The sequence below is a fragment of the Chlorocebus sabaeus genome, chromosome 20, assembly GCF_047675955.1.
Source record: "Chlorocebus sabaeus isolate Y175 chromosome 20, mChlSab1.0.hap1, whole genome shotgun sequence".
In the NCBI taxonomy this organism is placed as follows: Eukaryota; Metazoa; Chordata; class Mammalia; order Primates; family Cercopithecidae; genus Chlorocebus; species Chlorocebus sabaeus.
The window spans coordinates 5041284-5064515 of record NC_132923.1 but is presented as its reverse complement, the minus strand read 5'-3'; the positions used below and the strand labels follow the sequence as shown (position 1 = coordinate 5064515).

Sequence of the window (23232 nt, the reverse complement as noted above, 5' to 3'; positions counted from 1 at the left end):
AGATACCACCTTACTCCTGCAAGGATGGCCATAATTAAAAAGTAAAAAAGCAAAAGATGTTGGCACAGATGTGGTAAAAAGGGAACACTTATCTACTGTGGTTGGGGATGTAAATTAGTATAACCACTATGGAAAACAGTATGGAGATTCCTGAAAGAACTCAAAGTAGAACTACCATTCGATCCAGCAATCCCACTACTGGGTACCTACCCAAAGGAAATGAGGTCATTACATGAAAAAGACACATGCACATGCATGTTTATAGCAGCGCAATTCGCAATTGCAAAGATATGGAACCAACCTAAGTGCCCATTGACCAATGAGTGGATAAAGAAAGTGTGGTATATATTTACCATGGAATACTACTCAGCCACAAAACAGAACAAAATAATGCCTTTTGCAGCAACTTGGGTGGAGCTGGAAGCCACTTTTCTAAGTGAAGTGATTCAAGAATGAAAAATCAAATATTGTATGTCTCACTTATAAGTGGGAGCTAAGCTATGAGGACACAAAGGCATAAAAGTGATATAATGGACTTTGGATACTTGTCAGGGAGAAGATTGGGAGGGGGTGAGGGATAAAAGACTACATATTGGATAATGTGTACACTGCTGGGTGACAGGGGTCCTAAAATCTCAGAAATCACCAGTAAATAAGTTATCCATGTAACCAAAAACCACCTGCATCCCAAGAACTATTGGAAAACAAACAAATTTTTGTATTCTACCACTAGATGGCAGTAGAGATTAAAATGCCATTTCTGCATGCTTGTTATTAAAAATTTTGTCTTATGGCTCCCCCTAAATCATGCAGCAGCTCAGAAACCTTTCCTTAAATTCACAATAACTTTTTGGCTCTAAAATATTAAAAATACATTGATAACAATACGGGAATAGAATCCAGGGAAATACATGGCACAATAAAATAAGATGAAGCCACGAATGGAGTAAATTTTTAAAAAGTGCCTTGATACCCTATACTCTGGTTAGATGTGGGTCACACATTGTTAGAGGACCATCATGGTTAAGACAGGATCAGTTACGTACTCACAGTGCCTAGAAGATAGACAATGGGTTGTTTAGGAGAATTACAGCTATTCCTGGTCCTGAGGCCACAAGGAGATTTGCCCATCAGAGGAGAAACTGCTTAATGCAGTGAACAATGTTCTCAAGAAAGTTCTTTCAGTAAATTTTACAAAGTCCATAGGTCTTTTTGTGGTTAAGTCTCTTAAAGTAAGATCATTATGTCAGCCTATGACAAAGACTGGGAAAAGTAATTCTACACAGAATAACAGGATCTAGTCCAGACATGCAGCTTTCTGATGTTCTAGCAAACCCAAGGGTAGATTGTGTTATTTGTAGAAACGAATAGACTCTACATCTCTCAAAGATACTGTTTATATTGAACTGATTTAAATTATTTTTGAAGCAGCAGCAATTTTAAATTATGTATTCTAACATATACCAGATGTAAAACTATTTTCTATCATCTGTTAAATACAGAACAGTAACTTTAACAATAGGTTGACTTACAAGTGGAATTGGAATTGGAAATTTCTTGTGGCTTCTGCAAATCTACTCAAGGACTTCTGCTTGAATCTTAGGCTTGCTCCCAGAAGGCTGATAGCACCCATAGAGAGCATCAAGATTCTTCTTGTGATATAATTTTTTTCCCAAATACAAAGGCACTAGTTGACATAAGTACAACCCCCTTCATCCCAATGCACAACCAACTCTACTTCATAAAGAATGCCCGATATGGCTTTATACAGGAAACCATTTGAAACAGACATGAATCTTAATATGGGTATAAAGTGAGAAAAAAGAATAATACAGCTATGAAGTAAGAAAAGCAGCCATGGGTCGTTGAGCTATTTCCAGATTGCCCATTCAGGTAAAACTGGTTACTAACTATACACCTACATAGCTAAATAAATAAATGGCTTGCCAAATGGGTTATATGGCAGAGAACACTGGTTGTCTCCCAGGATATGTTTGTCACTTTCTCTAGAATAACTGAAACCTGCTGAATTAGCTGGGCAGAATAACAGCTATGTTTCTTGGCACCCTTTGAGCTGATTGTGGTCATGTGATTACAACCTGACAAATGTGATGTATAACTTCTGCAGAAAGCAGCTCTGAAATCAGGGGAAGTGGATGTGCTCATTTCTTCCCTTCCGGGATGAAAGCACCTGGATGAAAGGTGAATTTGATGGAAAGACCTCTGGCAGTCACCTCAGAGTATGGGATGACCACTGGAATGAGGACTAACTGTGGGTAAAGACCAAAACAAAACAAAAAAATAAAAACTCTCCCACAACAAAAAAGGAAACTGGGAACTGAGTTCCTGACACCATGGAATGTCACATCAACCCAGCATTGCCTTCTCCTGTCTTTTTATAAGAGAGAGAGAGAGAGAAAGAGAAATGTGGTTGCATTATTTCATCTTGTTGAGACGGAGGCTTGCACTCTCGCCCAGGCTGGAGTACAATGGCATGATTTCGGCTCACTGCAACCTCTGCCTCCTGGGTTCAAGAAAGTCTCCTGCCTCATCCTCCTGAGTAGCTGGGACTATAGCACGTGCCACCATGCCCAGCTAATTTTTGTATTTTTAGTGGAGATGGGGTTTCCCCATATTGGCCAGGCGGGTCTCGAACTCCTGAGCTCAAGTGATCCACCCATCTTGGCCTCCCAAAGTGCTGGGATTAAAGGCATGAACTACTGTGCCTGGCTACATCTTTTAAAAGATACTGTCAGTTTGAATTTTCTGTCACTCACAACCAAACTTAACTGATTCAGGATGTCAGTTGAGTATCAATTAATCATCAATAGCATTGATCTATGAAATGCTTATTTGAGGCTCTTAATTTTTCTCATTGTGATGACCTATGTGGATTACTTAATTTTTATTAAGGCAAAATCAAATTTTGATAATAGCACCCAAGTTATTTGTATTTACATTCACTTTCACTTTTGTCTTTATATTTTCTAAAGCAAGGGAGAAAAATGCAACTAGTCATTCCAAAATTTATATGAAAATAAACTTGTTAGAGATCAGAGGGAACTTTTTAATGATTGCCATTCTAACTGGTGTGAGATGGTATCTCATTGTGGTTTTCATTTGCATTTCTCTGATGGCCAGTGATGATGAGCATTTTTTCATGTGTCTGTTGGCTGTATGAATGTCTTCTTTTGAGAAGTGTCTGTTCATATCCTTTGCCCACTTTTCGATGGGGTTGTTTGTTTTTTTCTTGTAAATTTGTTTGAGTTCTTTGTAGGTTCTGGATATTAGTTAGCCCTTTGTCAGATGAGTAGATTGCAATAATTTTCTCCCATTCTGTAGGTTGCCTGTTCACTCTGATGGTAGTTTCTTTTGCTGTGCAGAAGCTCTTTAGTTTAATTAGATCCCATTTGTCAATTTTGGCTTTTGTTGCTGTTGCTTTTGGTGTTTTAGACATGAAGTCCTTGCCCATGCCTATGTCCTGAATGGTATTCCCTAGGTTTTCTTCTAGGGTTTTTATGGTATTAAGTCTAACATTTAAGTCTCTAATCCATCTTGAATTAATTTTCGTATAAGGAGTAAGGAAAGGATCCAGTTTCAGCTTTCTACTTATGGCTAGCCAATTTTCCCAGTACTATTTATTAAATAGGGAATCCTTTCCCCATTTCCTGTTTTTCTGAGGTTTGTCAAAGATCTGATGACTGTAGATGTGTGGTATTATTTCTGAGGACTCTGTTCTGTTCCAATGGCAATCATTAAAAAGTCAGGAAACAACAGGTGCTGGAGAGGATGTGGAGAAATAGGAACACTTTTACACTGTTGGTGGGATTGTAAACTAGTTCAACTATTATAGAAAACAGTATGGCGATTCCTCAAGGATCTAGAACTAGAAGTACCATATGACCCAGCCATCCCATTACTGGGGATATACCCAAAGGATTATAAATCATGCTGCTATAAAAACACATGCACACGTATGTTTATTGCGGCACATTCACAATAGCAAAGACTTGGAATCAACCCAAATGTCCATCAGTGACAGACTAGATTAAGAAAATGTGGCACATATACACCATGGAATACTATGCAGCCATAAAAAAGGATGAGTTTGTGTCCTTTGTAGGGACATGGATGCAGGTGGAAACCATCATTCTGAGCAAACTATCTCAAGAACAGAAAACCAAATACTGCATGTTCTCACTCATAGGTGGGAACTGAACAATGAGATCACTTGGACTCGGGAAGGGGAACATCACACACCGGGGTCTCTCATGGGGAGGGGGGAGTGGGGAGGGATTGCATTGGGAGTTACACCTGATGTAAATGACGAGTTGATGGGTGCTGACGAGTTGATGGGTGCAGCACGCCAACATGGCACAGGTATACATATGTAACAAACCTGCACGTTATCCACATGTACCCTAGAACTTAAAGTATAATTAAAAAAAAAAAAAAAAAGAATCTGAAAAAAAAAAAAGAAAGAAATCAGAGGGAACTTCTGGGAAAATGATACAGTGAAATATTTCATAACCCATTTCACTGAGGTAAATCCCAAGTAGAGAAGAAACTTCATCTATATTGAATCTAGTAAAGAGCTATAGCTGAAAACAAAAGCCAAGGAGTAACTATTTTTTATGTTTTCACCCTTTCTACTTTGTCAGAAACACTGAATAGAGTTTTGTCTTTTCTAATCCTTGTTAGAATTCTGATTTAAAGAGAGGAAGAGAGAAAAAATGCCAACTTGGTAGACACCTTCAGAATTTAGTTTTATCATAAAAACTGTTTGAATAATTAGACCTTTACATTCCTGAAGATAAAATAAACATGTAATCTTTTATCTTATTTTGTTCAACAAAATTGTTCAGAAAATCAAAGTGGTAAAGACAATGTAAAATTTTAACATTTTAATACTGATGTTGTACACTGTTTTACTTAACATTTTGGAGAGCAATTGCCTTGCTCCTCAACTCTGGAAAACACTTTTTTGTGGCTAATGTAATTGGTTTCTGTAACAACATCAGCAAATAAAATGATGCTTATTATTGAAAAGAAAGTTATAATAAAAGTTGGTATAAATTTTTAGCACACATTTTTCTAATTTTGAGTATGATGAAAGGTTAATATCTACAGTTTAATAGAAAAAGTTCAATTCAAGAGAGCGTAAACAAAGCTACTAGGACCTTTGTTAGAAGACGACTATAGGGAATAAAGTATTATGGAAATGGAGAATAAAATTATTTGGGAAGAATCTTTTGGTGGAGCCAATGTAAGTGGCCTTTGGTTTTAGAAAACAATCTGTGGCCATGAGTCTTTGACCTTGTTGGTATGCAGTGGCCTATGTGGTTGAGCATGACTGACTTTTATATGCTGTGCGACTGCCTCCTTACTGCTGTGGTCTGAATAGGCAGTTGTAGGACTTTGTTTCTAGGGGCCATTTGAGGTTTTTATTGTGGTAAGTTGTGGCTGTTTAAGATGGGTTTGCTTAAGATGCGTGTTTAGTGGCTCTATGTAGATAAGTGTCTCAGGTCAGTTGCTGAGGAAACACTCAGATGAGCCTTGGCCTGCAGAATGCTTACTGGGGAGAGTTCTATGAAACAGAACTACCAAAAGAGAGAGGGAAGCAGGACTGAGCAGAGAGACACGGAACCGTGGTGCAGTTGTAACAAAGGATCTAACAACCTCATAGAGAGTTCTGGAGCTAAGGTGGACCTTCAGAGGTTTTCTAAAATGAAGTAACGGGCTCATACCTTTGTACTTCTATATTTGATGTGGGCTTTCCCTAGGGAAAGAATGCCCCCTGAGGCAAAGTGGCTCCCTTCTACATAAGGCAATTTTTAGAGGGACTCATCTGTGAGTGGTCAGCAGCCAACACTCCTTGAAGCTGAGGAATAAGCAAATTTGCCCTGAAGAGGGTGTATTGCTGGCTGACTACAGCACCCACTAGAGCAAGGGTATGTCCTTATGGAAGTAGGGATTTACTTGCTGGACCTTAAATAAATGCCCAGGTCTCAGAAATGGTGTCAATATTGTAAACACAGGCCAAGGCCAGAGCAAATCTTAGGAAATATGCATGGGATTCTACAAGCAGTAACGTTAACTAGGCTACCTCGGCATGATGACTAAGGCAAAAATTCTATTAATGGAACCAGAGACCTCTTAAACATCAGTTCTTCTTCCTCTTCTTCTTCCTCTTTTTTTTTTTTTTTAAACGAAGTCTCGCTCTGTCGCCCAAGCTGGAGTGCAGAGGTGTGACCTCGGCTCATTGTAATCTCTGCCTCCTGGGTTCAAGCGATTCCCCTGCCTCAGCCTCCCGAGTAGCTGGGACTATGGGCACACACTATCATGCCTGGCTAATTTTTTGTATTTTGTAGAGACAGGGTTTCACCACATTGACCACGATGGTCTCGACCTCCTGACCTCGTGATCTGCCCACCTCAGCCTCCCAAAGTGCTGGGGTTACAGGTGTGAGCCACTGTGCTCAGCTGACATTGGTTCTTCTAAAACACCAGGCAGCAAAATAATTAGTGCCAGCTTTTGCCTTAATTTTCAGTCCAGACTGAAAGGTCTGCAGTCTAGATGAGATACCTCAAATTTGGTTTCTCTCCAATATTATTTTAAACTGGTTTCAGGGTCAAGAAGGAGTCCCATGAAAGAACTCACCTTGACTTTATGTGGCTTGTACAGAGGCCCAGGAATCATCCCACACTACATAGGCTCAATTTGCCTATACCTGTTATTGCTTAGATTTTTGAGACACAAATTGTGGCTTCATACATATAAGGATGGTAAATTCTATTAATAAACAACTAAAAAGGAAACAGAAAGACTCCTTTTTTTAAAAATTATACTTTAAGTTCTAGGGTACATGTGCACAACATGCAGGTTTGTTACGTATGTATACACATGCCATGTTGGTGTGCTGCACCCATTAACTCATCATTTACATTAGGTATTTCTCCTAATGCTATCCTTCCCCGATCCCTCCACCCCACGACAGGCCCCAGTGTGTGATGTTCCCTGCCCCGTGTCCAGCTGTTCTCATTGTTCAGTTCCCACCTATGAGTGAAAACATGCATTGCTTGATTTTCTGTCCTTGTGACAGTTTGCTCAGAATGATGAGGAAACAGAAGGACTTCTGTTTCTAGAAATGTTATACTACGTAATTTGGACCAACTCTCTTATCGAGGATGTCTAGAAAAAAACAATAAAAATATGAAATAAAATCTACCTCAAGGCATCAAATAACCAACAAAGGGGAGATGAATTACAGGGTCAATATCCAGGAGAAGAGACAAGCTCATAGTGATGAACCCTGTATTTGGGGTTGCTTTTCTCCCCTGAGGCATCTACTGATTCCATGAGAGGCGCCAATGAGACTGAGAAGCTAAACTTTTAACAGACTTGTAAATCCTCAAATATATAATTGAAGCTCACATTTTAAATTGGGAACTTAAGGGGCTAATTCTAGGAGTAAGTATAAAACAGAAGGAGAATAACCTGTGCAGGGATTACAACACAGTTCCAAATTATCTTAATCTCTGAAATTAATAAGGCAATTTAGATCTAATCCCCTTAAATATAGAGCAAGATAACATCATCCTGTGTCCCAAATTATTTCTACATTTTTAAAGTAAATGAACTATATGAAAATATTGACATATGTGAATGACATATGATATGAGTGATTCAGTTTTTGGCAGGACAAAGTCAGAAATTCAGAGCATCATCTAAGAAAATGTATTACTATTGTCTTCACTTGCAAATATCACAGGAAATTATAACATTATGGTGGAACATTTGTATAGAAGACTAACATTACCACCAAATAATATAGCATATTACTTAGGGTATAAAATACAAAACCAAACAATTAGGATTATGGTAGATATGATGAATCAAATAAATTTAAATAAGGTAAGAAATTCTATATATTATCCACTCAGGTTTGATGACATATCCTCAAATATAAGCTAGGTAAAGCAGATTATTATTATTATTAATTTGTGTATTTCTAAGTGCTTATAATTCCATATAAAACACTTCTAGTGTGTTGAACAAATTTCTCAGTGTATGGAATTACTAGAAAAATTATATGCAACATTAATAGGCAAGTTACAAAAGTTAAATATAAACAAAATAATTTGAAGATTAAGGATATGACAATGCCACTATGCATGGTAAATATAATTGGCAACATCTAAAAATATGTGAAAAAATTCAATGTCATTCTATATTCTTTGATCCAATAACAGTCTTTTTTTTCCTCTCCTAAACAAATGACACGTTTGTAGTATGTTAAAAGGCAAGAAAAATTAAGGAAAAGCCCCAAGACTTTCATATGGTCTTTATTAGCCTGCTATAAACATTAAGTGCTTTCTTTTTTCTCTTTTTTAAATTATATTTTAAGTTCTGGAATACATGTGCAGAACTTACAAGTTTGTCACATAGATATACATGTGCCATGGTGGTTTGCTGCACCCACCAACTCATCATCTACATTAGGTATTTCTCCTAATGCTATCTGTCCCTTAATCCCTCATCCCCTGACAGGCCCCAGTGTGTGATGTTCCATGCCCTGTGTCCATGTGTTCTTATTGTTCAACTCCCACTGATGAGTGAGAACATGTGTGTTTGGTTTTCTGTTCCTGTGTTAATGTGCTGAGAATGATGGTTTCCAGCTTCATCCATGTCCCTGCAAAGGACATGAACTCATCCTTTTTTATGGCTGCATAATATTCCATGGTGTACATGTGCCACATTTTCTTGATTCAGTCTATCATTGATGGGCATTTGGGTTGGTTCCAAGTGTTTGCTATTGTGAATAGTGCCACAATAAACATACAGGTGCATGTGTCTTTATAGTAGAATGATTTATAATCCTTTGGGTATAAATCCAATAATGGGATCACTGGGTCAAATGGTATTTTTGTTTTAGATCCTTGAGGAATTGCCACACTGTCTTCTACAATGGCTGAACTAATTTACGATAATTTACCATCAACAGTGTAAAAGCATTCCTATTTCTCCACATCCTCTTCAGCATCTGTTGTTTCCTGACTTTTTAATGATCACCATCTTTGTGATGTTTGCTGTATTTCCCGAATTTGAATGTTGGCCAATCTTGTTAGGTTGGGGAAGTTCTCCTGGATAATATCCTGAAGAGTGTTTTCAAACTTGGTTTCATTTTCCCCGTCACTTTCAAATACACCAATCAAATGTAGGTTTGGTCTTTTCACATAGACCAATATTTCTTGGAGGCTCTGTTCGTTCCTTTTCATTCTTTTTTCTCTAATCTTGTCTTCATGCTTTATTTCATTAAGTTGATTTTCAATCTCTGATATCCTTTTTTTCACTTGATCAATTTGGCTATTGATACTTGTGTATGCTTCATGAAGTTCTCGTGCCGTGTTTTTCAACTCCATCATGCCATTTATGTTCTTCTCTAAACTGCTTATTTTAGTTAGCAATTCCTGTAACCTTTTTTCAAGGCTCTTAGCTTCCTTGCTTTGGGTTAGAATATGCTTCTTTAGCTTGGAGGAGTTTGTTATTACCACCTTCTGAAGCCTACTTTTGTCAAATTGTTAAACTCATTCTCCATCCAGTTTTGTTTCCTTGCTGGAGATGAGCTGTGTTCCTTTGGAGGAGAAGAGGCATACTGGTTTTTGGAATTTTCAGCCTTTTTGCTTTGGTTTTTCCTCATCTTCCTGGATTTATCTACCTTTGGTCTTTCATGTTGGTGACCTTTGGATGGGGTTTTTGTGTGGACATCCTTTTTGTTGATGTTGATGCTTTTTCCTTTCTGTTAGTTTTCCTAATAGTCTGACCCCTCTGCTGCAGGTCTGCTGGAGTTTGCTGGAGGTCCACTCCAGACCCTGTTTGCCTGCGTATCACCAGCGGAGGCTGCAGAACAGCAAATATTGCTGCCTGTTCCTTCTTCTGGAAGATTTGTCCCGGAGGGGCACCTGCCAGATGCCAGCAGGAGCTCTCCTGTATGAAGTGTCTGTCGTCACCTGCTGGGAGGTGTCTCCCAGTCAGGAGGCACAGGGCTCAGGGAACCACTTGAGAAGGCAGACTACCCCTTAGAAGAGCTTGAGCACTGTGCTGGGAGATCTGGTGCTTTCTCCAGAGCCACCAGGCAGGAATGTTTAAGTCTCCCGAAGTTGTGCCCACAGCTTCCGCTTCCCCCAGGTACTCTGTCCCAGGGAGATGGGACTTTTATCTATAAGCCCCTGACTTGGGCTGCTGCCTTTCTTTTGGGGATGCCCTTCCCAGAGAGGAAGAATCTAGATAGGCTCATTCACAGTTTTTTAAAAACTTTTGTACTAAAAGATATAGTAAAAGTTTATCTCTAAATAGTTTAAAAAGATCATACAAGAGTAGTATTATCTTTCAGTCTTGACAAAACATTGGATTGCATTGCAAATAGAAGTAAATATAAAATTATAACCATGGTTGATTATATGATGAGGAAGTTGAGCTGACACCATCGTATTTCTAGGGATTCAATTAGTGGTAGTCTGCAATACTTCTTTAGAAACTTTGAAGGTATTAATGAAATGATGGATTCTAGAAAACAAGCCAAAAGTATAAGTACTTCCAAAAATACTTTGAAATTGATGTGTTTAGTACCAGTTTGGCATGATATTTAAGTAAAACTAACACCATAAGCAGAATGATATTAAAATCCCAATAATTCTTTGCAAACTTCAAAGGATGATGACATTTTTAAATGAAAAAATTAACTGATAGTATTCGTAAGAAGATATCATTGATACTTAACAAACCTGCAGTTTTTAAACACTTTGACTCCAAATTCTGTATTATAAAGTCGGTCTTTGCTTTGCATATTAATGCAGGACTGTAAAAATTGATCATGCAAGCCGAAACCATGTGAAAGGATCTCAATAATCAAGGAAGAGAATTACGATCATCCTGGTACACTGAAACATCTTTGTCAAAACATTCAAAGCCCACTTACTATTGGTTATAAATATATAGGGAAGTGAAAAACAGTACAACTATAATTTACTTAGCACACTATACTTTAAAACTTAAAACACTCAGAATTAAAGTGTTTTTTTCCCTTGCATTAACTTACCAAGAATGTTTTGAACAATATTTGCCTTCATCTTCTGTAACTTAAAGATATAGAGTATCTTTTTATTCCTTGGTGAATTTTCAAACTCCTTTTAATGTTTGGATCAGCTTCCAATATTTTATACTTAGCGCTTTCCCTTTTGGGGAATATCTCTGAGAGTTCCTTTCATGGGAAGTTTTCTGCCAGTGTCACTTCTTTTAAGACACCTTCATTCTTTTCACAACCATCACTTTCCTCACAGGTTAAGTTTGCCTTCTCTCGGTTCCTCTAGCTTCACCTCTATAGTCTCTCAAACAGTAGCATTCTTAGCATTCCCATGGTCAGCTATTTCTTCTACAGCTTCTTTTATATTTAATTCAAATCTCACTTCTAGCATTGTCCCTTTTCTTCCTTACGCATTCATCTTTGTTGTCTAATTTCCTCTTTCTATTATTCACTCATGTCAGATGTCGTATGGGTTTATTACTGAGACACAATGAAACTACAGGACTACACGCCTACACGCTTTGCTGTTTTTGCACAGAACAGAATAATAGTCAAACTGACAAACTTTGACATATGTAAAACAATTGGTCACTGATTATGATGTGGATTTGTTACTTCTATGGCAACTCATGTACTGAAGTCCTAGTGGTAGTTTATGCTTCATGCAGTTACTAAGAGTAAATATACTGTGGCAACTGAAATTTGTGGCACACATTTCAAATTTGTTGTTGGGGAATTTGTGTTATTTAAGTAAAACCTTGCTGATTGAAATTTGTGCATTTTGAAACAGGGTAAAACAAAGACTGCCTATATCAGAAAAATGAAGAAGAATGTTGATTGTGTTGAATATTTTTGTGCTTGCTTTGAAATGATATACTACTAGAAATAAGTTTTGTGTTTGCTTCTGAGTGATATAGTATTACTACAAGCTTGGAACTATTTTGTAGTGTTAATTTCTTCGATCAGACATTTTAAGACAAATAGAATACTTTTAATCTCTAAACTCCTGTGAGAGCAAACCTGTGATTAAAAATTTTTGTAAGAACAACAATAACAACAAAAATCTAGCCAGAGCCTAAGGTCACCCCAAGGTTCCTTCTTGTCTTTTGGTTCAGTTGGCCTTTTTTTCCCCCTACCAATTTTATTGAGGATACAGTAGAAGATTTCTTGCACTTTTATTTGGTGCTCTCAACATGATCTCATGACCTATGTGGATACTGTGGGCAAAGCCCTCAGGAACCCCCTCTTGTCAATGTCTTGGGAAGCTCAAGTGTTAGCTTCTATTTCTTTATTTAGTTTTTAATTTTTAGTTTTTTAATTTTTTGCAGACTTGCTTATCTTGTGAGTTCAATGCACGCATGTATATGTAATTTTTTAAATTATAGCTTACCCAGTATATCTATATGTTTTGCAGTTTTTTTTTTTTGGCTGGAGTGCAGTGGTGCAATCTCGGCTCACTGCAACCTCCACCTCTCAGGTTCAAGCGATTCTCCTTCCTCAGCCTCCTGAGTAGCTGGGATTACAGTCACACACCACCACACCTGGCTAATTTTTGTATTTTTAGTAGAGACGGGGTTTCACCATGTTGGTCAGGCCAGTCTCAAACTCCTGACCTCATGATCCACCTGCCTCAGCCTCTGAAAGTGCTGGGATTACAGGCATGAGCCACCACACACACAGAAACCTAAGGACCAAGTGAAAGGCAATACTTTAGGCTTCAAAATTTAGCCAGGGTGGTGCTTAGAATGAATGGGTAGGGAGTTTAGGTAGAATTGGTGATAAGATAGAGGGGATACCCAGGGTATTCAAACAAAGGATAAGTAGAAAGCAATATGAGATCATAAAAAAGTTAGACATTAGGACAAAGAAGCCCAGAAAAGAAAGAAAATTCTATGTAAACAGAAATGAACAGAAGCACAGGACAAGTCAAAGAATATTAAAGTTGAAATGGAATTAGAAAATATTAAGTTCTTCCAATTCTGTCATTTTACAGTGGGGGATTAGTGCTTCTAGTAAGTGGTCCATCTAGGAGTTTTCATAGCTCTCAGACTAGGACCTTTTTTTTGCTGTTGTAGTGGGGAGAGGGTGGAGGATTTAGGCTAGCCACAGGAACTATGCTTGGAGCCCAGAATGAAGGAGTGAATCACTTCAATAAGAGTTGAGGAGGAAATGAAAGAACTTGTAAGAGTCACTTGGTTGTGGGAGGCTTGTGGGGTTTCTGTAATGGGGAAGTAGGCAGAGGGCAAAGTTTCTGCTGGAGAGGAAGGGGATGACAGAACTGTGTAGGGTGGGAACATGACACCAGAGTTCTGAGGAAACCTCTCTCTCTCTCTGTCTCTTTCTCTCGGGGTGCAAAATCACCCACTAGAGTGGTCTTAGGGAAGTGACAGGCAGGAAGAGCCCAGGCAAAGGCAAACACAACAACCTCTGTGGTCTAAGCGAAAGGACAAGAAAAGGGAAGTTGGGGGAAGGACAGGAAGAGCGCAGGGCTCCCTCGGAAGAGCACAGGGCTCCCTCGGGAGAGCCCAGCCCAGTCCCTCTGCTCAAGCGGGGTTCTAATCATAGGGTGTCCCACCCACTTCAGGTTATTCTTTTAGGGTTTTGTATGTTCAGAGAGCTTAATAACCACTTACTCCTCTCCCCATTGCATTTTATATCAATTTCAGATTCTTCCATCTATATTTACAAGTATTCACCAGTATGAAGAGTCTGCCAGTTTCCCTTCTTACACTATCTCCACCCTTCCTTTTTAGGGATTGATGTACATAAACTCTTGTGTATAAAATTGTCATGCCTAGGAGTCTGGATTATGTTTCATTAAAGCAATTGGAATATTTTAGGCTGGTAGACATTCTCAGGATCACATTTCCCATGGCAGCTCTGGGCAGAGTGCTGCATGGACATGGAGGGATATGGACTGTGACAGACAGGCAGGGACTGTGGCTGTGATCTCTGTCCCACATGATGAAAGCAGGACTACATAACAGTCAGGTCAGAGAGGAAAAACCAGATGGAGGGAGAGAAATGACATGGGGACTGTGTGAAGCAAAGGAGAGGGAAGTTTCCGGAGAACTCACATTTCTAGGTGTCTATTTGAATGGGTATTGCCATGAAGGGGTGAGGGTGTTACTCACTCTTCTAGGTACCCTGAGGGGGAATTTCCCCTAAATACTTTTTGTTTTTTTTTCCTCACCCCTTAACGTTTCCTCTGAAAACAGACTGATTTATCTCACTGATCAATTCAGGAGGGAAACTGGGCAAGTATACATCAGCACCTCCTCCTGCCCTTTACCTCTGTGGGCAAGTTGCTTCCCAAAGGCTCAGTCTCGCTCTCCTCGTCCAGGCCCTAGCTCTCACAGGAATAGCCGCTAAGGTGGGGAGCTTAGGGTTTATCAGCATTGCCTGAACTAAGTGAGTGTATTAGTCTTCTTGGGCTGCCCTAACCCAAGGCAATAAGCTGGGTGGCTTAAACACCAGAAAGTTCTCTTCTCACATCTCTAGAAGCTAGAAGCTCAAAATCTCCATCTGGAAGATCTCCATCAGTTTCTAGCGAAGGCTCTCTTCCTGGTTTATACAGACAACTGCCTTCTCACTATGAGCTCATATGGCTTTTCCATGGTGGGTGCACACATACACACATACACACACACACACACACACACACACACACAGAGAGAGAGAAGGAAAGTGGAAGGGCACTCCAGTGTCTTTTCTTATAAAGACACTAAGCCTACTGGATCAGGGCCTTACCCTTTAGACATGAGATTGACATTACTTCGTAAAGACCCCATTTCCAACTATAATCACACTGAGAGTTAGGGCTTCAACATGTGATTTTTTTTCCCTTGGGAGGGTGCACAAACTTTCAGTCCACAACAATGAGGAGGCCACTCCATTTAGGGTCCAGCATGAGCTAGATCACTTGGATTACACACTTAAAGCAAATTATCTAATGGCACTATCAGAAGTCAAGATTGACCATTAGATCCATCTATCTCATGTTATTTTCAACTTGTTTGCTTCTGAATTCAAGAGGGCAAAAAGGATGATACTTACTGGGTTTTTTAATATTATCCAGTATAGCTAGGTTATGTTGTAGTTATAAATAAACTTTAGAAATTGGAGGCTTAACACAACGAAGTTTATTTCTAATGTAGTTAAACTGTATGTAGATCAGGCTGCTTTTCTCCGTCTCATAGCCTTGCCATTTAGAAATTTGACCGCCAAGCTGGTACTGCAGGGTAAGATGATCAGATGTGATATTTTCAGTGGTCAGGACTGGAGCTGGCTAATGCTTCCAGCACCACACATTCCATTGCCCAGAAGTCTGTCCAAGACCTTAACCCAACTATTAGGAAACACGAGGGTTGCCTCTTTCCTGTAGGACCATGTAAAAAAATGTGAATAAACACATAGTGTGGTATCTGCTATTGTTTTCTAAAACCACAAACCAAGCATTTGCCATTAACAGCACAAGATGGACAAAGATAACACCTGGTGCTTATGAATGATTTGGGTAGGGCTTGAACGGGTATTGCTCTCAGATATTGCAGCTCATAGAAATTGCCACATATCCGTGGCCATCAGAGGAAGAGCTCATTGAGAATGACTTCCAGCCTCACTGTTAACACTGACAAACCTAAATAAGAAATAGTGTATATATCAAAGTACCATGTTGTACACAGTAAATATGTAGAATAAAAATAAATTTAAAACAGAAACAATGTTACAAATGGGATTTTTCTTTCTTGACTTTCAGGGCTCAAAAGATCCTCCTGCCCCTGCCTCCCATGTAGCTGGGACTATAGGCATGTGCCACCACATTTGGCTAACTTTGTTGCCCACACTAGTCTCAAACTCCTGGGCTCAAATGATCTTCCCACCTTGGCCTCCCAAAGTCTGGGGATTATAGGCATGAGTCACTGTGCCCAGCACAAATTCATGCCCAGATTTGAAGTAACTGCTCCAATGCATTCAGTGAATAATTAATATGATTTAAGAAACACTATAATAATAAATGTATTTCTTGGATCTCAACAAGACTTTGTGTTCATGTATTTACATATATTAACCAGCCAGGGTCACTGATAAGTCACTGAATACTTCAGATAAACTACTTAAATCAAACAGTGACAAATGCTGCCCTTTTTATACAATGTATTTTGAACAGATCTCAAAACAACTTAAATTTGGATTTTTATGGTCTCCCCATGTATGAGTTCTCCTGAAAAGTTGCATGTTCTGACTATCACAATCCTATACAATTCCACACTGTACAGACTTTTCAGTCCTTAGCTGAAATGCATGCTATTCTTCCAGGACTTCAAATTATGGACTTCCCAGGGGGTTAACCAGTCAAAATGCTTCTCTAGAGAATATAGTTCTAAGTAGATTTGTATTGGGATTCTATACATTGAAATTAAAATCACAATGCATTTTAACTTTTTGTTTAAACAACATCTTCTGCAGTTTAAAACTCTTTGATAGAAGAGATTACATTGTTAATCTCTGTGTGTTTACATGCCTAGTAAGACACTGGTACCAACCATGTACTGTGTAATTTTTTAGTGAATGACTATACAGATTAAATGCAGTAGAAGGGCTTCTTTATATTTGTTATGGTTCTATTCATTCTGAATGGCTGCAATTTAATCTCTAAGGATAATGTAGAGTAGACTGTAGCTTATACAATTGTGCAGGGAAATCCTGGAAGATGTAAAAAACAAAGTCTCCAATTTATAAAAGAATCAGTGAGAATGAGGAAATAAGAAAGATGGATGAAAGGGGTGAAACTGGAAAGAGAAAACTTTGAGGACATTCAAAAGGGGGAAAGAAAGAGAGGAGTGATGAGAAGAGGGGACACTATGGAGAGTGGAGGCAAATTTAAGTGGAGAAACTGGAAGAATTGTGATCTATTAAAACAAGCAGGAACCAGAAAAAATGATGTGGTTTCTCCTTTTTATCTTACAAATGACATGCAAAATCCAGAAGGACGAAGTGACTTTTCAATGCCGCACACCACTTTGTCTAAGGCAGTTGAGGAAGGGAAGTAGATATGTTGGAGCTTAGTGGCAGAGCAGCTGGAATCCTGAGAGAAGAGAGTAACTTTAGATCAGGGCAGGTGGGGAAATGAGAGATTGAGTAGGAGGCCCAAGGTTGAGGGAAGCAGATCTTCTTAGTTGCTATCAGTGGCTGATGGGGAAGATTGTTGGTATAAGGAAGTCAGAATACAGATACAGAAGGATAAGTTTGCTAAGAACAGAGATCAGCAAACAACTTTTCTGAGAGAAAGAAACATCTGCAAATGACATGCTGTTTCTGCAGTTTCTGTTGCTAGCTGTTCTCAGTGGTGGTGACAACGCGGACGGTAAGAACATCACTGTTAGCCGCAAGGTTACATGTATCTGGGTAGAGTGTGGTGGGCTTTCCCAAGATGGATCAGTGGAGATGCCAGAATGCTTGCCATCTGAGCGTACCTGTCTCCAGGTCCAGTTTGCTCTTTTGGAGGATGGTGGCAGAGCATGGGCTCTGTGTAAGGAAAATGTTATAGTTGTGCTAAAGTAGTCATTAACATTTTTCTGTGGTAACTGGTTCACTTTCCATTTCCTCTCCATTTTCCGTTAAGACAAGCAGGGCCCAGGAAAATGATGTGGTTTCTCCTTTTTATGTTACAAATAACAAGCAAAGTCTAGAAGGATGAAGCAACCTTTCAATGCCACACACCACTTTGTCTAAGGCAGTTGACGAAGGGAAGTAGATATGTTGGAGCTTAGTGGGAAAGCAGCTAAAATCCTGAGAGAAGAGAACAACTTTAGTTCAGAGCAGGTGGGGAAATGAGAGAGTGAGTAGGAGGCCGAAGGTTGAGCGAAGCAGATCTTCTTAGTTGCTATCAGTGGCTGGTGGGGAAGATTGTCTGTTGGTAGAAGGAAGTCAGAATACAGATACAGAGGAATAAGTGTGCTAAGAATAGCAACAACTTTTCTGAGAGAAAGAAACACCTGCAAAGGACATGCTGTTTCTGTAGTTTCCGCTGCTAGCTGTTCTCCCAGGTGGTGACAATGCAGGTAGTATGAACATCTCTGTCAGCTGCAAGGTTACATGTATCTGGGTAAAGTGTGGTGGGCTTTCCCAACATGGATCAATGAAGATGTCAGAATGCTTGCCATCTGAGCGTACCTGTCTCCAGGTCTAGTTTACTCTTTCAGAGGATGGTGGCGGAGCGTGGGGCTCTGTGTAAGGAAAATGTTATAGCTAAAGTAGTCATTAACGTTTCTCTGTGGTAACTGGTTTACCTTGCATTTCGTATCCATTTTCCTTGCCTCTCTCTCTCTTTTTTTTTTCCTTATACTACTTGCCCTCCTTCCACCAAAAGCAGCCCAGGAACACGTCTCATTCTATACTATCCAGATCTTATCATTTGCCAACCAATCCTGGGCACAAAGTCAGGGTTCAGGATGGCTGGATGAGTTGCAGACTCATGGCTGGGAGAGTGAATCAGGCAGAATAATTTTCCTGCACACCTGGTCCAAGAGCAACTTCAGCAACGAAGAGTTGTCAGACCTAGAGTTGTTATTTCGTGTCTATTTATTTGGATTAACTCGGGAGATTCAAGACCATGCCAGTCAAGATTACTCAAAATGTAAGTTCAATCAACTAAATTATGGGAGTTCTTTAGAATGTTCTATTTATGGGAAATATTCTCCACTAATTTCTGGGCCATTTCCCATTATCCCATCCTACCATAAAATTCTGCATACATGAACCTTTTAAAGGATATTTCTGATGTTGACTCCCTCAAATTTCCTAGGCTCTTGCTATTTTTGGAATTTTTTTTCTTGTGCTTTGTTATCTTCCCCCTGTGGTCTCCCTCTGTATCCTACAATCCAGAGGCACACAGCTGTCCCACTCTGTGCTTGACTTTTACAATAAAATCTATTCCCCCATTCAATTTCTTCAAAGATCTATGTCCACAGTTCAACGACCATTATGACCAATTTCACGCATCATGGAGTGCTATCCTCCCACCTCCCTCACACAGGCTCCCACTTCACCCTCTATCCTATATTATGCGGCTCACCTATCATTTTTCTACATCTTCCTCAGCCACTTTTTCTTGTTAATTCAAGGCATTTATCTCTTATTGTTCCCCTTCCCTATCCCCAGCAATTTTTCTCTCTTGTTTCTGATTAAATATGTTTTTGGCTTACTCTCACATCCACATAAAGCTTTTTTGCTTCATTTCCTGATACAGCCCTAGGTTTTTATACTGTTGTTTTCACTTTTTTGTTTGAAGTCTTTTTCTCATTCTTCCCTTCCTCCAGATCCCTTTGAAGTACAGGTGAAAGCAGGCTGTGAACTGCATTCTGGAAAGAGCCCAGAAGGCTTCTTTCGGGTAGCTTTCAACGGATTAGATTTACTGAGTTTCCAAAATACAACATGGGTGCCATCTCCAGATGGCGGGAGTTTGGCCCCAGGTGTCTGTCATCTACTCAATCATCAGTATGAAGGCGTCACAGAAACAGTGTATAATCTCATAAGAAGCACTTGCCCCCGATTTCTGTTGGGTCTCCTGGATGCAGGGAAGATGTATCTGCACAGGCAAGGTCAGTAGTTTCAGCCTCTTCCTCTAAGATTTTTCTATTCAAGTCCTGCCCCTTCTGTTCCCACCCTTCAATCTCAGGACAAGAAAGAGGACAAGAAGCAGAGGGGTTGCTGGGTAATCATTTCTTAGAGGCAAGAAAAAGATAACTGTGCATATTCATGTGAATGTGTGCATGTGGATGTAAGCTGTAAGTTTCTTCATCAGAATACTTTTTCCGCTGTCTGCAGTGAGGCCAGAGGCCTGGCTGTCCAGTCGCCGCAGCCTTGGTTCTGGCCGTCTGTTGCTGGTTTGTCATGCCTCCGGCTTCTACCCAAAGCCTGTTTGGGTGACATGGATGCGGAATGAACAGGAGCAACTGGGCACTAAACACAGTGATGTTCTTCCTAATGCTGATGGGACATGGTATCTTCAGGTGATGTTGGAGGTGGCATCTGAGGAGACTGCTGGCCTGTTTTGTCGAGTGAGACACAGCAGTCTAGGAGGCCAGGACATCATCCTCTACTGGGGTAAGATTGGAGGTTGGAAGTGTAGGTAGGTGATTATTGAGCCTAGAGGGTAGGGGAGAGGAAATTTTGAGGATGGCAGACCTAGATGAGGGATTGTAGGAAGAAATGTAGAGAGTAATTTAAAGAACAGTGGAGTAAGACCTGAGGGATATATGGATACTAGAGATTTAAGGGGAAATGAGGAATCCTTCCTTGAGTAAGTTTGGGAATAGAGTGACTGAAATAGGAAAACTGATGCAACTCATCCAATGCACATGTTAAGTAAGGAAATCAATAGATGGAGTAGAATCAACAGTGAGTTTAAAATGGCATCCATGTATCTTTCCAATATGTGCAGGACACCACTTTTCCATGAATTGGATTGCCTTGATAGTGTTGGTGTCCTTGGTGATTCTAACAGTCCTTGTGTTACGGTTTAAGAAGCACTGGTGAGTTTTTTGTATTTCCTCCTTTCCTCCCAGTTTCTTATTTCACATTCTATTTTTAACTCTCTTAGCTTTTCTCTGTTGACTACTCCACCTTATCCTCAGTCACCACCTCCAACTTATTCGGGGTTTCTCCCATTCCTGTTCCTTCACAGCTCATATCAAGACATCCTGTGAGACTCTTCCCCCGACTCCCCCATTGTAATAAGGACCCAGCAACCCAGGAGCCTAGTACAACATAGTGATGCCATCCCGTCGACTCTCTGTTTACATGGTTTCTCTTTCTGCCTGATAAACATTTGTTAATATAAATCAGATTATAATTTAGAATGGTTTTCTTGGAATCTCCACTTTTTAAAATAGCACTCAACCTTCAAAGCCCATTTCTAATGTCATTTCCTCCAGTGATCTTCCTTGACCCATAATGAACCCAGAGAGCCCCTCGACTGTTATGTGCATGCAATACTTCCTACCCTGTGTTGCAGCTACTTGGGTCTTTCACTTCACATTTTTAAGCTTTTTGGAGGCAAGGATCATGATAAATGTGCCTTTCCTGCGTATGATGTGCTCAGTGAAACACAAAACAAAACACCACATCTAAGTTGGATTAACTGTCATCTTGGCAATTTTTCTCATTATATTCCTTCCCAATGTTGTTGTAGCATTTGAAATACTTATGCTTCTCTTTTTGTTTAAATGCTTCACACCTAGCAGATAAGTTCCACTCTCCTTTAGCTCCCTCATTTTCTCCTTAAACATTTAAGGAAAAGTGCAGCCTTGTGCCTGGATACACTTATTTTCTAAACACAGAGAATTACAAATGCAAATAGAGAGACAGAGAGTGCAAGTTATGTGTGATGATTAGTGGTTTGCAGTTACGTCACAGAATACTTAAGAAAGAGGAACAAGAGACTTGGTCCTCAGGGTTGGAGTGGGATCAAGGCAACTGTTGTGCTGTATATGCAAGACAAATTTCCTAAAGCACTGTGCTATCGGAGATAGCCTTGGCTAAACTTTAGTCTCTTTACGTTTCATTCACTAATTCAACTAATATTTTTTGGGTACTGAGTTGAGACAGGCACATACAGCTTCTGAACTGGTGGCAGATAAAACAAATGAGATTGTGTCCACTCTCCTGAAGTTGCAATGTTTGCTTTCTCAATCTGTCCATGTTTCTTTTTTATTGTTTTCATTTTTTTATTTCTTTCAACAATTTTAAATATATTTTATTGATGTATAATTTATAGTAAAATTTGAGTCTTTAAGTATACAGTTCCATTTATTTTGATAATTACATAAGCCCATGTAAACAAAATCACAGTTAAGATATTAAATGTCATAACCCCTCATACCTGATTGTAGTCAAGCATACCACCAACCTGGCATTCTTGCAACTACTGATACACTTTATGTCACTTAAGCTTAAACTTGTATTTTCTATGATTTTATTAAGATAGAAATAAACATACCTACTTGGTATTGGCTTTTTTTCTTCAATTTAGCATATGGTTGTAAGTAATCCACGCTGCTCAGTGTATTAGTAACCATTCCTTTTTATTGCTGCATAGAATTCCATGTATGGATATAACTTTTTCTGGAGGAGGAGATGCCTTCCCAGATCTAGCAGGGCCTTTGTCTCCCTGTGCCCACTCACCCAGCTTAGGTCCTGCTTCTATTGCTCATTTCCTTGGCTCCAGGAGACCCTAGGTGATTCTGCTGCACCCTTAGTCACCTTGTGACCTACAGATACTGAGAGGTCAATAGAGAGGATGCTAGGACACCCAGGAAACTGGGAAATAAAGCCATAAGTATATAAAATTAAACTTGTTTTTGAGAGAAGAGACAAGATGGATGACTAGATGCAGCCAGGAAGAGCGTCTCCCACTAAGTGACAAGATCATCAAGAAGAACAGTATACTCTGAGAAGATCATTGGAAAGAAGGCATTGAGAGTGGATAGAGGGAGAATGCAGACCCTGGGCTGAAGGGGGAAGAAGCTGCGACTAGGACTTGTTCCTGGTCCTCAGTGGCTTCTAGGGAAGGGGTTAGTTAAATAGGCATGAAGTGGTCCACTCTAACCATGAACCTCTGGATTCCTAACTGCAGGAGACCCCCACGACCCACACAGACATTTGAGTTGGGAGGGAGAGCTACTTGCAGAGTTGGCAGGGACAGGACTCCAGCTTCTGTGGAACCCAGAGGCTTTGGTGTGAGAACAGCTACAGTGGAGCACGGTTAGGGATGTCCATTCCCCAAGGCTTGCCATACTCTTCTAGGTGGCTTTGACCCCTTTGTTGACTATCAGACCTGGACAGAACGGGGCTACCATGCTATTTGGATGGGGCTAGACTGATCTAAGTCCCCCAAAACCCCCATGTCTGCTGGCCTCTCCCAGTATCCCTGCCTGTCTGTACCTGCTTGCAGCACAGCCTCAGATGCTCAACTGAGGCAGTTCTCAGAGACCACTGCCATAGGTCTTTCACTGGCTGACCCTGTCAGACCACCAGAGAGCTTCTGCCACTGGCCTCTCATCAGCATGCACCTGCTTTCAGCACCTGCAACTGCTTTGCTGGCATGCACACACAGACATCACTGCCTTGCTACCACTTCTGTGCAC

The 23232-nt window shown here is 39.9% G+C and overlaps 1 protein-coding gene across 3 annotated transcripts; it reads left to right on the top strand.

The window, feature by feature from the left end:
* Positions 1 to 16808: 16808 nt before the first annotated feature.
* On the top strand, positions 16809 to 22113 carry CD1C (CD1c molecule). Of its 3 annotated transcripts, none has more exons than XM_007976625.3 (6): positions 16810 to 17450; positions 18456 to 18722; positions 19405 to 19686; positions 19913 to 20191; positions 20529 to 20619; positions 20772 to 22113. In XM_007976625.3, the coding sequence occupies exons 1-6, from the start codon at positions 17393 to 17395 to the stop codon at positions 20791 to 20793; spliced, it is 999 nt and encodes a 332-aa protein (XP_007974816.2). In that variant the 5' UTR covers positions 16810 to 17392; the 3' UTR covers positions 20794 to 22113. The 3 variants fall into 3 exon arrangements, with proteins under 3 accessions (XP_007974819.2, XP_007974816.2, XP_007974817.2); XM_007976626.3 differs by having other exon boundaries at positions 16812 to 17450; positions 18459 to 18722; XM_007976628.3 differs by lacking the exon at positions 18456 to 18722 and having other exon boundaries at positions 16809 to 17450.
* The last annotated feature ends 1119 nt before the right edge of the window (positions 22114 to 23232 follow it).